Source organism: Amphiura filiformis, chromosome 2 (assembly GCF_039555335.1).
Source record: "Amphiura filiformis chromosome 2, Afil_fr2py, whole genome shotgun sequence".
In the NCBI taxonomy this organism is placed as follows: Eukaryota; Metazoa; Echinodermata; class Ophiuroidea; order Amphilepidida; family Amphiuridae; genus Amphiura; species Amphiura filiformis.
The window spans coordinates 55691065-55710533 of NC_092629.1; the positions used below are offsets into that span (position 1 = coordinate 55691065).

The 19469-nt window shown below is 33.1% G+C and overlaps 1 protein-coding gene across 1 annotated transcript in view; it reads left to right on the forward strand.

Annotated features, from left to right (window-relative positions):
• The window catches only part of LOC140146415 (scavenger receptor cysteine-rich domain-containing protein DMBT1-like), a 77673-nt gene that overhangs the window by 34658 nt on the left and 23546 nt on the right, over window positions 1–19469 (forward strand). The window contains exons 9-11 of the mRNA XM_072168258.1: window positions 15486–15521; window positions 18212–18250; window positions 19082–19117. Of these exons, the coding sequence (XP_072024359.1) occupies window positions 15486–15521; window positions 18212–18250; window positions 19082–19117 (111 nt within the window). The remainder of the gene's footprint in view (window positions 1–15485; window positions 15522–18211; window positions 18251–19081; window positions 19118–19469) is intronic.

The following is a 19469-nucleotide window of genomic DNA, read 5'->3' on the forward strand; positions in this document are numbered from 1 at the left end:
AACCCCAAAACATTTGCTGATCTAGCAACTAACCTTGTGACCTAAAGTATTGAGTCATGTCACGATATTTTTTTCTGTGGCATTATGTCCAGGTTGCTCAATTTAACATACACGTATCCTTAATGCTGTTGAGATTTTACAAGGATGGCGCTCTCACATTTCTAAGAATCCAAAAGCGCCATTAGGCGAACGTTTACGGTATTGCATTTGCAATTATGAATAATTCGATAGATAATTAATTGTGTATATTTCAATATATATATATGCATTAGATAAATAGCAATATTATATATGCAAATTGTATATGCATATAGATAAGTATACCTATAACATATGTACATTGCATATATACATGAGTATGCATAGGCCTATTACATGCATACATAATTTTGCATATTACATATGCATAGATACTTAATGCATATTGGATACATATTGTATCATATTCTAACTAGATAATTATGCATATTACGTGTGTAAATCAAGTTAAGAATTATGCATATTACATATGTATGTAATTATGCATATTATTTTTCCATTTTGCATATGCATAGTTAATTATGTATAAATCAATCAAATTTTATTTATCTAACAATTCATGAACGATATTAATATAGTGCGATAAATAATAACACTATGTGTTTATCAAAATATTATACGGTTATTTATACTCCAAATAATACAATTCGACATAATAATAACAACAGAGGTCAAAAATAAATACGAATTATGCAAAGTATCTAGGCTACTATGAAACAGTTTTAAATAGTAATCATATTAAGGTGTCATATGAGGGTTTGACAAAAATAAATGAAGGGAATATTACACCAACTTCATATTAAATCTATATGAGTATAATATATGCATAATTAATTAGCGTTGAAGGTCAAACTTTCAAAAAAAAATATAGCTCCACAACCGAATGTCCTATGAAGTTGATTGAGGTGTCAAAATTTAGCTCTTGAAAAGATATAGTCACTGGACCTACTTTTATATTTCGTACATATGATCTCTAGTATTTTGTCTGGGCACCTGGTATGAAATTTGGTAAATCCTAAGCGGTTTGATTGAGGTCCATTGTCTAGATCATAATATAATGCATGTTTCTGCCAAATTTGAGGTCTGTAGGGGGTGTAATTTTCGCTCCACATTTTTTTGAAAACGCATTTCCACTAAAATATGAAATAGGAGAAAATCTACTTTAAAGTTATAACATTAAAATATGAGCATCAATTAGCTAATTAGCATAATAGTATGATTAGAAATAGTTATTTTTACTGTCATGTCACTTGAATTATATATATGCAGCAATTTGTTCTGTTACATTGATGTATTTTGGCCTGCAATTAATTTCTATTAGTTGATTACTTAAATAAGACTGTTTGAAAACAATAGAATACATAAAAAATATAATGCATGTGTTAATATAGGATAAATGTAAAGTAGGTAATGGGGATACGCATTCTGCACAAGAACAAATAAACACAATGGGGAATGATTGCTCGCTACGAGAGGAAACAAAATATATTAAATAAGAAAGAATTAACTGTTTACCAACCCAAAGTGTTACAATTAAACATGACAACAAATAAATACAGATTCCAACCGGCACACAACCCAACTTGAAAATAAAGCAAGGGAGTATGCCAGCATGGGAATCGAACCCACGACCTTCCGATATACAGAAATAAAATGGCATTACATGCTTTCTCTATTGGTCCATTGTTAAATATCTCTGAACAAGCATCTTGAAAAATGGACTGATCTTTGTAAAAATGGTGTCAAAAATTATTGGAAAGAGCTATCCACTTTTTTCAGTACTTACTGCCAATCACATGTTCATTAGTATGTACAATTTTTAAGAACAACAGTAGAAAAATACTGCTACTACAGGGGTTAATTTAAGCAGAAACAAAGCTTGTAATCACTGTTAAAGTTAATCTTGAGAAGTGCACTGATCATGGAAATGTTTAAAGAGTGATAGAGTTACGCAATCTGCTGTTTAGTTATCAATTAGAACTTTGCAGAGAAACATGACAAGATAGCTTTTTATTGTACCTGATTGAAATACCAAAAAGTATGTCAATATTTTGGTGCACTCTTAGCTATAATTTTGCTTTTTGCAAAACATACACATGGAGGCCGGATTATGTGGTTTTATATTAAAATTCCACTCAGCCAAAATTATTCCTAAAATATATAGGAATATCGAATAGACACGAGAGGTTCTTTAAATATTTTAAGAAACTCGTTGGAAGCTATTGTAGGACTCGTTTCGATTAACTGTGATCAAATTAATTTGATCTATTTTGGTTAATCTCATCAGCTACATTTTGCTGTGTTTGATCTTAGGATAGATGCCCATTTTAGGCTGTTTTGTCGCACATATATACCAAATGACTGTCTAGCTTTTGATATTCAAAATGGTAGATGTGCGGATTAAACACAAAAGCGTGTTATATTTTAATCTTCACTACTTATATGGATGTATCTGGTCTTGATAAGACTAAGAAAACAAACCGATATAATGAACAAGTTTGAAAATACAACATACTTTGGTTTTTGTTGGTTGAAACTATGATTATGAGCCCGTTTTAGGCATGTTTTATAAAGTTCTATACATAGGCCTACAGTGCAGCGTTATAAATGTGCATATAAAAGAGCCTTATTATGAGGACCATATGATTACCCGATTGGGTGTGGTTTTATTATGGTTCATTATAAGGTCTATATATTTAAAATAACATGTTAACATGCAGATCAGGTACGTATAGGAACAATGGAACTAGTGTAACCAACTAAAGTGTCAAGGAAGCTCGTAAGGAAACATTCATGAAGATAATGTGATGATAGATAATTAATTTTCATCTAATAGATCCAACAAATCTCTCAGTGTAGGAGACATAGGGCAAATTCCGGTTTTGGAGTTAGCATCCGCTATACTTTGCAAAGTCGGAGTCAAAGATATATTAGGGTTTTGGTTTAAAGTTATCTTTGCTCTGATAAGACGCTCTCCTATGTTTTGAGTGCGTCTTAAAGCTAGTATAGGGGGCAAGGGAAGATTTTGCACAGGTTATAATTATTTGATATAAAATGCCAGTTCCTGAGAAGTGCCTTTTTGATTTTTGCATTACCTCTTTGGAACATCCTCTAAGTAAATATTTCTTCTATTGTATGAAATATCTGCTAGGCATGCGAGCACTTCTGGTTTCTTATATCCTCTTGTGAGAAGTTTTTAGATAAAGAAATCAAGTTTGTGCTCATATTCTGTCTCCGAGCTGGAGTTTCGAATATATCTTATAGCCTCACCCTTAACCATGCCACGAAAACACGAATTTGGGTGAGACGAATCTCTAGAAAGATATTGAAATGTGTCACAGGGTTTGCTGTAGCATTTTATATCTAAGATCTGTTTGTCATGAAATCTTTCATCCTTGTATAGAGTTAAGTCTAGAAAATTAAATTCTGTTTTTGACCACTCATGTGTGAATTTCAGAGTCGGGTGCATAGAGTTGATACGACATATAAAATTAGCTAACTCGTTTTCATCTCCTAACCAAAACATAAGAATATCATCACGATAACGGAACCATTTGAAGATTTTATCGCTAAGGAAATGAATTTCTTTTCCAACGAATGGAACATTATGTCACATATTTCTGGGGAGCATTTTTGTCCCATAGCTACGCCTGTCGTTTGCAAATAGTATTTTTCATTAAATGAAAAACAGTTTCTATGCAAAATCAGTTTTAATAATGCTTCCATATGACGGATATGTGGCATTCTAGGAAAGTACATTCCTGGATTAACTTCCGAAAAGTCTTTAAAACTTCTTTTTCAACTTCATTTTGAAGAACATTAGTGAACATTCCAATGCAATCTATTGTAACCAAAAGACATTGGGCTGGAAGTTTTAATTGCTCAATTTTTCTTATCGCATCTTTTTTTTTCTCTCAAGTATGTGTTTTGTTTTTTGAACGTGAGGGACTGAAAAAAAGTCGATAAATTCACCAATTTTTTCACATGGTCCACTAACATTACTGACTATAGGTCTTCCAGTAAAGACCCGGCCAGTAGGGGTGGTTTTGTGAACTTTTGGCAAAAAGTAGCAAGTTGGTGTTCGAATTTTATGTTCTATCGGATATAGATAGTCGTGTGTATTTTTATCAATACTTTGATCCCATAACATGAGGTTAAGCTGTTTTTGAACCAATTTTACCGTATCAAATGTCATGTCTGCATCGATTACAGTGTATTGATTACCTTCCAGCATGATTTCGCCTTCATGTATGTAATCATTTTTATTGATTACGACCACGCCACGAGATTTATCCGGTTTTGGAAAACCAAATGTTTCTTTTCCTTAATGATTTGAGAGCTTGACGTTCGGGTTTTGTCAAGTTATCGTTCATGTTATTATTCTTAATTTTAGAAAGTTCTAACCTCGTGGATTCTAAGTAGTTTTCTAGATCCAAACAAGGTGTAGACAAAGGGTGCCAATTAGAAGCTCGTTTGAACTTGTGTGTTCGTTTTGCTTTCTTATTGGACATTATATAACGAATGCGCATTATTCTCATGAATGTTTCTGTATCCCTATCAAGCATTTTTGCTTTAGGATCTTTTGGGATACCTACAAATTTCAAACCTCTCCCTAATACAGATAATTCTGCATCAGAGAAATTTTCGTTTGCTAAGTTTATAACGAACTTTTTGTTCGCATTGGCTAAGTCCTTTATTTTTTTGGACTTGAGGGTTTGGGAATTCAAATGGCAAGTTTTAGACTTGATTTTGTCCTTAGTTTGCCGTTTGATACTCTGTTTACGGAACTTCCTGTTTTTGCCATTATATTAACCGTGTATCAAAGGAGTACATGTACTGTGTTTTAATTGATACCAAGCATAGTGTAATGACGGCCTAAGATCATCTCTTTTTAGAAGATATGGGTGGCCTTAAAAAAGGCCGTTTGGTTTTATACCGGCTTATATTTTTAGCCGGCGGTTGACTGCACCTCTTTGCTTCTTGAGATTCTTCACTCGGTGTTTGTCTGTCTTGGATGATCGTTTGGTGATCTTCCCAGAGGATGCTGCCGGTTTCTTCTTCCTCTTCTGTTTCTTCATAGATTGGTCAACTATGTTGAAAAGCGTTAAACCCTTCTCCATTTCATCAGATGGCAGCGCTTTTTTGAAATCTAATGTGGCTTTTTGAGCCATGTCCGACGCTAATTTATCCAAATCTTTCACTTTCTCGGTTAGCAGATAGTTAGCTGTGGTGTCCATCAGCTTTTGTGAGCATTCTCTCAAAATGTTCTCCCATTCTGATTGGAATGCCCAACTCAGAGCTCCCCAGGTAACTGGGGAAGGTGTTTTGAAATGGAGAACATAGGAAGAATAACTCTGTCTGCTGTAGCTTGCTTGATATCCAATCTGAGAAAATGAACATTGGACGCAGTAGATCGGACATGTTTGATTTTGCTAAACTCTCCCCACACCATTTTCTTAGCGCGATCAGTCAGATGATTTTTTTTCTCTCTTGGTACTGGTAGAAACTCTCTGTCCAGGGGTGGGTTGGCTGTCATTGGTCTCCATCATCTCCGGTGACTTCAGTAGCTTCGGGATGCGGTATGCAGCTAAGTTGAGGTTTTTTCCCGGAGTAGAAGGGGATGTTAGATCTAGCAAGTCGGAATCAGATAACGCCATGGTAGAACGGAGGAAGAAAACAAAGTGATGCAGTCTCGGGTTTCTTTATATTAGGTTTTGAGAGGACCCAAACAAGATGACTTAGTAAAGCCGTAGTAAACAAGTATTAGATCACCGAACCATAAAGGCACATGCGCATCACAGTTTGTTTGTTTTCAAAAAGCAATTCCATAATGCACAATAGTAGCAAATTGCTGAGTATGCGAGTGTAATGGCAATTGACATTTTGATTTAAGCGCCACTACTTCCAAGTATGTTGGACGCTGGGGGCTGCCTGCCGTATGCGTGATATAGAGCAGAGTGCAATGTCTTGCAAAAGGTCGTAGGTCGGATCCGACCGGGAGTTTTCAAAAGCAAGACATGATTGATATATCTATTATAATATTGATATATACCAGTGCACGGAAGAAACTGTTCTCATTTAAGGCAAATAAATATGTCATTGCCATGTTTTAATAAGATCCAGTTTAATAAAGATGAAGAAAGTGGCACACCTGGTTGTCCATTTATTTCTTCATATCACGAACGAGCATTGACCTTATTTACCCCTCAGAAATTAAAACCACGTTTGTCTTTTTGTGGATTTAATGTTTCTCTTTATCTTATTTAGATAGTGTCTAATTAATACGTTTGTGATAACAAACAAACAGAGATTCCTTCGCTAATGAAATAAAGAGATCATTAGGAGAGAATTCAACGCGCACTGTCTATCGGGTGTTCCATGTCCAAAACGAAGGAGCACAGAACGGTAATAAATGTTTAAAGAGTGATAGAGTTACGCAATCTGCTGTTTAGTTATCAATTAGAACTTTGCAGAGAAACATGACAAGATAGCTTTTTATTGTACCTGATTGAAATACCAAAAAGTATGTCAATATTTTGGTGCACTCTTTAGCTATTATTTTTGCTTTTTGCAAAACATGCACATGGAGGCCGGATTATGTGGTTTTATATTAAAATTCCACTCAGCCAAAATTATTCCTAAAATATATAGGAATATCGAATAGACACGAGAGGTTCTTTAAATATTTTAAGAAACTCGTTGGAAGCTATTGTAGGACGCGTTTCGATTAACTGTGATCAAATTAATTTGATCTATTTTGGTTAATCTCATCAGCTACATTTTGCTGTGTTTGATCTTAGGATAGATGCCCATTTTAGGCTGTTTTGTCGCACATATATACCAAATGACTGTCTAGCTTTTTGATATTCAAAATGGTAGATGTGCGGATTAAACACAAAAGCGTGTTATATTTTAATCTTCACTACTTATATGGATGTATCTGGTCTTGATAAGACTAAGAAAACAAACCGATATAATGAACAAGTTTGAAAATACAACACTTTGGTTTTTGTTGGTTGAAACTATGATTATGAGCCCGTTTTAGGCATGTTTTATAAAGTTCTATACCTAGGCCTACAGTGCAGCGTTATAAATGTGCATATAAAAGAGGCTTATAATAATAATAATAATAATAATATCTTTATTTATTCACGGTAAAACATGTTCAATATAAAAGTCATTGTTCTTCCACATGTCCGTGGCATATACACATTAAAGTAACAGAATTATAAATTAGTACGTACAATTATTAAAACATTATTAAAACAATAGTCAGTATATTACAAAATTATGAAAGCATAAGAACATATAATATTTTTAAAATTTTTAAAACCCAGTAAAACTCATTTCAGTATGACATCAAAATCTAAGGATACAGGCAAGAAGATAAATATAATCACCAGAATAAGATAAAAGTTCTAGACCTTATATTGCAACATATATATCTGAATACCACTTACACATTCACCAAGTTCACACTCGCACTACAAACGCCTATACACACCCTAAGTACACCCCAACTCCAGCACACCCATAAATACCACACACCCACATAACCACACACCCCTTGCACCCACATCTTACTCCCATAGCGCACCTTCATCCTAAATCCACAAGCATGTATCCATAACACAATGACACGGTTTAAAAAATATAAAATAGGTTATAAGCTATATTATAATGTACAACAATATTAATTAAAAGAAGAGCACCAGCAATATAGGAAAATTAAAGCACATTGACAAAAGTCTACATCAAATTCAGAATTAAGGCGATTTTACAAATTGCACTAAACTAATACACATTTAAGGAACATCATATTGTACAGGAGCAAGAAGTCAAGATTGAATTTCTGTGACACATAAATAAAAAACATTTATATTATACTATCAACATGGTTAAAGCAGTATTTAAAATGTTTAACATTACGGGCAGCTTTTAGATGGTCATCTAGCGCATTCAAGACACAGCACCCCGGTAACTTAGACTTCTCTTCTTAAAATTTGTGTTAGGTTTAGGAATGCTTAGCGCCCGATAGCCACGAAGGTTATATCTCTCAATATTTCTCATATTAAAACGATCACTTAGATAGGGTGCCGTGTCGTTATTCATAATTTTGAACATTGTAACAACAATTATTATGAGGACCATATGATTACCCGATTGGGTGTGGTTTTATTATGGTTCATTATAAGGTCTATATATTTAAAATAACATGTTAACATGCAGATCAGGTACGTATAGGAACAATGGAACTAGTGTAACCAACTAAAGTGTCAAGGAAGCTCGTAAGGAAACATTCATGAAGATAATGTGATGATAGATAATTAATTTTCATCTAATAGATCCAACAAATCTCTCAGTGTAGGAGACATAGGGCAAATTCTGGTTTTGGAGTTAGCATCCGCTATACTTTGCAAAATCGGAGTTAAAGATATATTAGGGTTTTGGTTTAAAGTTATCTTTGCTCTGATAAGACGCTCTCCTATGTTTTGAGTGCGTCTTAAAGCTAGTATAGGGGGGCAAGGGAAGATTTTGTACAGAGTTACGCAATCTGCTGTTTAGTTATCAATTAGAACTTTGCAGAGAAACATGACAAGATAGCTTTTTACTGTACCTGATTGAAATACCAAAAAGTATGTCAATATTTTGGTGCACTCTTAGCTATAATTTTTGCTTTTTGCAAAACATGCACATGGAGGCCGGATTATGTGGTTTTATATTAAAATTCCACTCAGCCAAAATTATTCCTAAAATATATAGGAATATTAAATAGACACGATAGGTTCTTTAAATATTTTAAGAAACTCTGCCTTTAAGCCCATACCTTTATACTGTGTCCTCGCAGCATAATACTATTAATAGTGCTATGATTGTATACCAATTGCATACTTATAATTTGAAATGAGAGAGTGTAACGCAGTTTTACAATTATGCGGATTACCACACAAAATGATTTTGATTTTATTATATAGCGCCCTCTTGATCCATTACTTGTTATTTCCTAATGACAACAAGAGGGCGTATGTCCCAGACATAGCAGGGTCCAGGCATGCACTCAGACATGTCAAAACGACGTCAAGTGCCCAGCTGATTAAAAAAAAAAAATAAGCGTCGATATTGATTTCAAATCGCTTTTTAATTTTATGGACACAGACAGTTGTACGATATTTATTTCTAATATACATGTCAGTATCTATATCGTTAAAGAGTTAAAGTAAAGTTGTTTTTTAAACTTGCATTTAATTAACAAATGTAAGTTCTTGATCAGATGTTAATAGCTATAGCTAGCTAGATAGATATGAATAGAATAGGTAGATGTGATTTTGTTGTAGTTCAAATGATAATGCACATGCTGTTTAAATTTTTCGAAGGTGGAGTGAATTGTGATAGAAAAAAAAAAATGTGCAAGGGCATTGGTAAATTTGTCATTTGAACATCAACAAAGTTGTTTCAAACAAGCTCCACCCTAAATAGGGTTGGGTACATTTACCAATCAACGACTTTTGATTGTGACCACAGAATTAAAATCAGAGAACCAGGACTCGACCGCCATCTTGATACAGGCATGGAGCAAAAATATGTTATGTTTTGTATTATTTTGTGATTGGATTTCTTTTGTTTTATATTGTTTTGTGAGGCGATCATTTGCAGGAGAGACAAAAAAACCCACTATGTTATGTTTTGTATTATTTTGTGATTGGATTTCTTTTGTTTTGTATTGTTTTGTGAGGCAATCATTTGCAGGACAGGTAAAAAACACTATGTCATGTTTTGTATTATTTTGTGATTGGGTTTCTTTTGTTTTATATTGTTTTGTGAGGCGATCATTTGCAGGAGAGGTAAAAAAACCACTATGTTATGTTTTGTATATTTTGTGATTGGATTTTTTTTGTTTTATATTGTTTTGTGAGGCGATCATTTGCAGGAGAGATAAAAAAACCCACCATGTTATGTTTTGTATTATTTTGTGATTGGATTTCTTTTGTTTTATATTGTTTTGTGAGGCAATCATTTGCAGGACAGGTAAAAAACCACTATGTTATGTTTTGTATTATTTTGTGATTGGATTTCTTTTGTTTTATATTGTTTTGTGAGGCGATCATTTGCAGGAGAGATAAAAAAACCACTATGTTATGTTTTGTATTATTTTGTGATTGGATTTCTTTTGTTTTATATTGTTTTGTGAGGCGATCATTTGCAGGAGAGGTAAAAAAACCACTTTTGTTTTGTTTTTTATTTTTTTGGGATTAGCTTTTTTTGTTTTATATTGTTTTGTGAGGCGATCGTTTGCAGGAGAGATAAAAAAACCACTATGTTATGTTTTTATTATTTTGTGATTGGATTTCTTTTGTTTTATATTGTTTTGTGAGGCGATCATTTGTAGGAGAGATAAAAAAAAACCACCATGTTATGTTTTGTATTATTTTGTGATTGGATTTCTTTTGTTTTATATTGTTTTGTGAGGCGATCATTTGCAGGAGAGGTAAAAAAACCCACTATGTTATGTTTTGTATTATTTTGTGATTGGATTTCTTTTGTTTTATATTGTTTTGTGAGGCGATCATTTGCAGGAGAGATAAAAAAAAAAACACCATGTAATGTTTTGTATTATTTTGTGATTGGATTTATTTTGTTTTATATTGTTTTGTGAGGCAATCATTTGCAGGAGAGGTAAAAAAACACTATGTTATGTTTTTTTTTAATTATTTTGTGATTGGATTTCTTTTGTTTTATATTGTTTTGTGAGGCGATCATTTGCAGAAGAGGTAAAAAAACCCACTATGTTATGTTTTGTATTATTTTGTGATTGGATTTCTTTTGTTTTATATTGCTTTGTGAGGCGATCGTTTGCAGGAGAGATAAAAAACACTATGTTATGTTTTTTATTATTTTGTGATTGGATTTCTTTTGTTTTATATTGTTTTGTGAGGCGATCATTTACAGGAGAGGTAAAAAAACCACCATGTTATGTTTTGTATTATTTTGTGATTGGATTTCTTTTGTTTTATATTGTTTTGTGAGGCGATCATTTGCAGGAGAGATAAAAAAACCACTATGTTATGTTTTGTATTATTTTGTGATTGGATTTCTTTTGTTTTATATTGTTTTGTGAGGCGTTCGTTTGCAGGAGAGGTAAAAAAAAACACTATGTTATGTTTTGTATTATTTTGTGATTGGATTTCTTTTGTTTTATATTGTTTTGTGAGGCGATCATTTGCAGGAGAGATAAAAAACCCACCATGTTATGTTTTGTATTATTTTGTGATTGGATTTCTTTTGTTTTATATTGTTTTGTGAGGCAATCATTTGCAGGACAGGTAAAAACCACTATGTTATGTTTTGTATTATTTTGTGATTGGATTTCTTTTGTTTTATATTGTTTTGTGAGGCGATCATTTGCAGGAGAGATAAAAAAAACCACTATGTTATGTTTTGTATTATTTTGTGATTGGATTTCTTTTGTTTTATATTGTTTTGTGAGGCGATCATTTGCAGGAGAGGTAAAAAAACCACTATGTTATGTTTTGTATTATTTTGTGATTGGATTTTTTTTGTTTTATATTGTTTTGTGAGGCGATCGTTTGCAGGAGAGATAAAAAAACCACTATGTTATGTTTTTTATTATTTTGTGATTGGATTTCTTTTGTTTTATATTGTTTTGTGAGGCGATCATTTGTAGGAGAGGTAAAAAAAACTAATACGGTATGTTTTGTTTTATTTTGTGAAGGGATTTCTTTTGTTTTATATTGTTTTGTGAGGCGATCATTTGCAGGAGAGGTAAAAAAAACCACTATGTTATGTTTTGTATTATTTTGTGATTGGATTTCTTTTGTTTTATATTGTTTTGTGAGGCGATCATTTGCAGGAGATATAAAAAAAAACACCATGTAATGTTTTGTATTATTTTGTGATTGGATTTATTTTGTTTTATATTGTTTTGTGAGGCAATCATTTGCAGGAGAGGTAAAAAACACTATGTTATGTTTTTGTTTTATTTTGTGATTGGATTTCTTTTGTTTTATATTGTTTTGTGAGGCGATCATTTGCAGAAGAGGTAAAAAAACCCACTATGTTATGTTTTGTATTATTATCGTCATTGGATTTCAATTGTTTTATATTGCTTTGTGAGGCGATCGTTTGCAGGAGAGATAAAAACACTATGTTATGTTTTTATTATTTTGTGATTGGATTTCTTTTGTTTTATATTGTTTTGTGAGGCGATCATTTACAGGAGAGGTAAAAAACCACCATGTTATGTTTTGTATTATTTTGTGATTGGATTTCTTTTGTTTTATATTGTTTTGTGAGGCGATCATTTGCAGGAGAGATAAAAAAACCACTATGTTATGTTTTGTATTATTTTGTGATTGGATTTCTTTTGTTTTATATTGTTTTGTGAGGCGATCATTTGCAGGAGAGATAAAAAACACTATGTTATGTTTTTATTATTTTGTGATTGGATTTCTTTTGTTTTATATTGTTTTGTGAGGCGATCATTTGCAGGAGAGATAAAAAAAACCACCATGTTATGTTTTGTATTATTTTGTGATTGGATTTCTTTTGTTTTATATTGTTTTGTGAGGCAATCATTTGCAGGAGAGGTATAAAACCATTATGTTATGTTTTGTATTATTTTGTGATTGGATTTCTTTTGTTTTATATTGTTTTGTGAGGCGATCATTTGCAGAAGAGGTAAAAAAAAACCACTATGTTATGTTTTGTATTATTTTGTGATTGGATTTCTTTTGTTTTATATTGCTTTGTGAGGCGATCGTTTGCAGGAGAGATAAAAAAACACTATGTTATGTTTTTTATTATTTTGTGATTGGATTTCTTTTGTTTTATATTGTTTTGTGAGGCGATCATTTGCAGGAGAGGTAAAAAAACCACCATGTTATGTTTTGTATTATTTTGTGATTTAATTTCTTTTGTTTTATATTGTTTTGTGAGGCGATCATTTGCAGGAGAGATAAAAAAAACCCACTATGTTATGTTTTGTATTATTTTGTGATTGGATTTCTTTTGTTTTATATTGTTTTGTGAGGCGTTCGTTTGCAGGAGAGGTAAAAAAACCCACTATGTTATGTTTTGTATTATTTTGTGATTGGATTTCTTTTGTTTTATATTGTTTTGTGAGGCGATCATTTGCAGGAGAGATAAAAAACACTATGTTATGTTTTTATTATTTTGTGATTGGATTTCTTTTGTTTTATATTGTTTTGTGAGGCGATCATTTGCAGGAGAGATAAAAAAACCACCATGTTATGTTTTGTATTATTTTGTGATTGGATTTCTTTTGTTTTATATTGTTTTGTGAGGCAATCATTTGCAGGAGAGGTAAAAAACCACTATGTTATGTTTTGTATTATTTTGTGATTGGATTTCTTTTGTGTTATATTGTTTTGTGATGCGATCATTTGCAAGAGAGATAAAAAAACCCGCTATGTTATGTTTTGTATTATTTTGTGATTGGATTTCTTTTGTTTTATATTGTTTTGTGAGGCGATCATTTGCAGGAGAGATAAAAAAACCACTATGTTATGTTTTGTATTATTTTGTGATTGGATTTCTTTTGTTTTATATTGTTTTGTGAGGCGATCATTTGCAGGAGAGATTAAAAACCACTATGTTATGTTTTGTATTATTTTGTGATTGGATTTCTTTTGTTTTATATTGTTTTGTGAGGCGATCGTTTGCAGGAGAGGTAAAAAAAAACCACTATGTTATGTTTTGTATTATTTTGTGATTGGATTTCTTTTGTGTTATATTTTTTATATCGAAACTGGACTATATTTCCCTCCAGTCTTTGTTATGATTTATAATACTGGTTACAATGTCGCAAACATTTCCAATGCTGCATAATTTCATTGATGTATTTATTATATTTTCTGCTTTTTTATTGATTGTTTTGTGAGGCAACAGTCTTTTAGTTCTATAGAAATGTGAGGCTGTAGAAAAAAAAAGATCCGATTTTTTTTACACCTAAATCGTGCCGTATCTATCTAAAATGGCCCAAAATGAGGGTTTTTCAATATTGCCGTCCATTTTTAATCGTCATCCCCATAGGCTTTACATGTAAAATAAAAAGGCTTGTAAAAATTTAATAGCCTCTAGTTCGGATGTAAAATTCACAAAAATGCTTTTTGAGTGATTACACAGATAATTAAATACTTTTCATTCGGGGGCTATGCGGAATTTTTTTTTATGTATTCCTTGTACAATGAGATTTCACAATAAAATGTCCATAGGAAACAAAGGTGTACAGGGTGTCCCAGAAAAAATTACCGAGCGAATAAAATTGAACGTAAGTCGAGAAATACACATTAGAAATAAAAAATTTAAAATGTAGCGCAAAGCTTATTTTGTTGTGCATCACATACGAACATGTTATTTGACTCGGTTGACTGGTTGTGAAGAAATGAACGATTACATAATGCGTGCATCAATTCAGTTCATTCCAAGTTCGATCATTAGGCGATTTGTTCATACTCGCTCACCGCTTTGTGTATCTCATTAAATTTAGTCCACATTATCTATTTTATAATCGGACGGTGTTATGTAATTCATGCTTTCACTGAAGATGAACAACAGTTTGTCCGAAAAATTTTCTGCAATTGGAAGCTTCCCAACCTCAATTCTTTGTTGCGCAAGTATGTTATATTTTAACTTTCCAAAGAACATTTGAGTCAAGAATAACAATGATCAAGTGCTTACAGCTTTATGTGTGATTTTTGATACCATGCAACATTAAAGTTTTAAAAGATTTAAACTTTGCATTACAATTTCTTGGAAATATTCCAAAAACATTAATGTGTGTGAGAAATTTTTAAAGCCAGCTGGAATTCTTTATGCATATTTGTATCAACATTAACGAAAAAACATATTTACAAGACAGTACCGAGCATCATCTTACATGCAAGGTTTCATTTTCAATATCGTGCAGGTTTTCAAATTTGAACAAAACCTAATTAAATGTTTTGCAAGAAAAAGATTGTTTGAAGAAAAGAACGAAAAGGATTTCACAGAACAAAATATGAAGCCCATTGACAGTTAACCACTAGTATCGTGTGCATTGTGTTGAACGATCTTTCTTTCAAACTTGGAATGGAGTGAATTGACGCATGCGTTATGTAATCGCTCATTTCTTCGCGATCAGTCACTCGATTCCAGTAAAATTGGCGTATAAGATGCAGAATAAGATGGGCTACACGCAAATGTTTAGATTTGTGGATTTTGATGTTTATTTCTCGACTTACGTCCAAATTCATTCGCCCGGTAATTTTTTCTGGGACACCCTGTATATAGGTCCTAAATCTTGCAATTACTTCACGCTAATTTAATATTGTAAGCTGGGAATTTTATGTTTTTTTAAGTGTGTATACATACGTTTTTAGGGAAAATATAATGTAAATTTTACCTTTCTCCTGCTTGCATTTTCCCAGGTGCAATCACTGGAACTGAAACGTATCAAACAAAAGGTACGTAACCGATAGGCATAGAAATAATAAAAATTCCTTTAAAAGGAATAGGGCGGGCAAATGAAAAATTGTCAAGAGAAATGAAAGAATGGGTAAGTCTTTACAATTAAAAACAGGGAAAATATGACACAACATCGAGTTCCAATGGGGGAATAACACAAAACGTATAAACAAAGTTAAAGGAGTTAAACTTTATACGTTTATACGTTTATACGTTTGTTATTCCCCATTGGAGGTTGTGTCATATTTTCCCTGATTTTAATCTTATCTATTGCTTATCCTTTGTTCTCTGCTGGTCAGTTGGAACAGATTTTCCCTGTTTTTTTATTAACCCTTCACATCATAACAGAAGACGTTTTATGTTAACATTTTATATAAAACATTGTTATAAAACTTGTGTAGATAATAGTTATTTAAAACATTTTCGTAATCATACCTAGAGGGTTTTTTTATCATCAGATAGAAAGACTTCTGCTCATCTTCTCTGGTGAGACAACAGGGCTGGGGTATCTTTCCATATCAAAGTTTAAAAATCTGTCATATCAATTTCCTCAATATGTTGTTATGATACAACTTATGAGGGGAAACGTTTGATGTTACAATATTTCGATATTATTTTTTAACTTTGTAACTTTATTATGATTAACATAACTGTATTTCAAAGCGTCAAACTATATCATTATTTTGTCCAAATAAAAATAATCCAGGGAGCTGTATTTTTAAATAAAAAATGTACTTAAAAGTACATACGGAAGCTGTCAGTATAAAATGATATATGTGTACATCCATATCAAAACGATGCACTTGTTGGCTGCTACATGTGTCTCATTTCACATAATAGCCAGGAATAAATACCAGACTCATCTCAAGTGGAGGTCACTTTAAATAATCCAAAGTCACACGGTTTAGGATTCAAATCATCCCCTAGTCAAACTGTATAAGGAATGTTCTCTGTATTGCTAAACCGTGACTTGGGATGATTTGAAGTGACCTCGACTTCGGAGATGAGTCTGGTATTTATTCCTAGATATTATGTGAAATGGGACACATGTAGCAGCCGACAAGTGCATCGTTTTGAGACCGAAACAAGTCCGCGCTATTTTTTTCAATCTCGCCTAGAGAGGACAATACTAATGTTAGAAGGCTATAACTTTTACACTTTAAAGCGGTATGCTGTAGCTAAATACTACCACATTTATAAGAACATTGAGCTTTTAGTAACGGCAGAAGAAGGGCATACTGCAGTTACTGTTCATTTTCCTATACACAATACACAGTTCTCTTACCATTGACGCATGGCCTCTACAAACAATGTATGTTAGAGGTATAGGCCATTGCCTAGTTAACGTCACTGTGTAAAAAATAACCGGCCAATATTGTTTGTACTCTCTGAAATTCTAGAAAATATAGTTTTGTAACATGTCTTAAATTTTTAGCTAATTTAGATATTTGAAAATATTCTCACTTTGGTGTTTTAGTAAGGATGGGCACGGCATGCCTGCAAAATTCCCTGTGTAAATCGAATGCAACTTTTAGTGACTATCGCTCACTTGTAGACCGCTCTCTTCCGAAGGGCATTAAAGCTAAACCACTTGACGGATATTTTTTGTACTTGACGTCAATCAAGAATAATGTATACATCGCATGTAGGCTAAAAACTGAGTAGGTGGAGCATCTGCAAAATATTCGTACTTCCTTGATATGTAAATGACAGATAACAGCAAAAACAGGTCCCATATCTGTCCATAACTTGGTCAGTACAGTGAGCCAGGGGATTTCAAGTGGGTGATAATTGATTGACAAGTGCCATATTTGGGCATAAGTGCAGGGCACCATTCAATGTGGAGGATAGACTAGACTTTATCGATTGAATTTCCTGTTAACAAGATTTAAGTACTGCAACGGTCGAATCATGTTTGCTGTGCAGCATAAGTGCACTATGGAAAATAAAAAAATCACGATGTTGGGGCAAGTCCGCCCCTATGGTGGGGTAAGTTCACCCTGATAAAAAAAGAAAGGTTATAATATTGCATAACAATAATACATTTAATGCAAACGTTTAGTAAAGGGTATATTGCGCATTCGTTCTCTTCCATACTAAATGTATTAGAGTGGTATAATCTAAGCTAAGCTAATCTAAGTGTCCAAAATGAGCAAAAACCTTTATTTACAACTTCGGCAATTATGGTTTTAGGGCATAAATAGTGGTATGAGTAATACTGATAACACTTAACTTTAAAAAAAAGTATGCTTACATGTAGTTTTACACTGTTTAAAGTATTATTATCAATATTTTGCATAATACGCCGATACAGGGCGGACTTGCCACGAAGGCACTTTTTTTCTTGCTTCGTATTATGCCTTCTAAACACAGAGTGTCGATCTTTAAATTGTATTATATGTTGGGTAAAATGTCCACATTCCAATAAATATAAGAACGAAAATGTCCTTGACATGGAAATGTTTTTTGACAATAATTTCTGTGGCGAGATGTGTCGGACTGTCTTGTTTTCTTGGGTATGACGTGTGCCATCTAATTACGTCATCATTGTACTTTTCTAGCAGTCACGAGTTCAGAAACAATGGGTGGGCGGACCTGTCCTGAGGGCGAACTTGCCCCGGTCTCCCCTATACGGTTTTAGGATAACTATAATGTACATTTTCCTTTCTCCTGCTGACATTTTCCCCAGGTGCAATCACTGGAACTGAATCAACTTATCAAACAAAAGGTACGTAACCGATAGGCATAATTTGAATAGTGTCGTCACAATAATTAAGATACATATAAATACAAGTTTAGAACTAGTAATATAATATATGTAATCCATTCTAAATAGTTGATGAGATGTGTGAGAGATATCTCAAAAATATGTCAAATTAAAATATGCCAAATGCGACCTTTTAGTCCGTCCTGTTTACAAAAATAATGGTAGCTGCACAATAGATTCGGGTAAAATGCTGTCTCTTTATACGGTCAATCGTAGGGTATAATTTTTTTTAACAATCAAAATGTATCAAAATACGAATTCCATATGCATCCATGTACATGTACACAAAAGTGTGGTACACAAGTAATTTGGAAAAAATGGTCTTTTCTCTAGGAAAAATCCAATTTGGTCATATTATGATCTTTTCTCTGGAGAAAAATGGTTCCGATGTTAAACACAGGTCAAAGAATTATGATCGCTCACAGTATGTCTTTTGTTTAGCTAAATACAAAATATATGCATATCGACAAAAATACCCCTTGCGCTAGACGATATATTTAGTGCTGCAGGACTTCTGGGTGTACTAGGGAAGGGGACTAGAGGCGCAATGGGGTAGGCAGCGAGAGAAGCCACTGCCCTTCCAATTAAGCTCCTCTTTTCCCCTTTGTAAAAAATGTAATTCGTGAGACCCTATTTGAAATTCATACTCCCTGTGTGAAAGATAAGGGTCACTTGTTCCATATGGGGTGTATGGATATCTACTGGAATAGCCCAATATATTACTGTCTCGGGTTTAGTGAGGCTGTCTTTAACATGACATTAATACTTTCTCTTTATCCGTTTTTTTTCTAGGAAAAACCACAACATCTGAACTGTATCCCACAAAGGGTATGTAACTGAAAATATAGTCCCAATTTTGATAGTCTCATCTAACCACAGGTGAGACTTATGTTATTAAAATTACATCATGTACAATAACCTCATTGGTAGAATTTTCAACAGATACACACAACTATTTTGTTTACTTACGTGATGTTTCGACACGACGTCTCTGTGTCTCTTTCAAACTGATGGAAACTGGTTATTGATCGTCATGTGACAGAACAGGTTCGTAGACTGGTGGTAGCTGGTGGCGGCCTTTGTCCTTGTTGATTGTGTTGGGGTGGCACTTTCACGTCCTTCCACGCGATAGTTTGTTTCTTGGCTTGGGCGTGTTGAGAAACTGGGGAAGAGGTGTTGC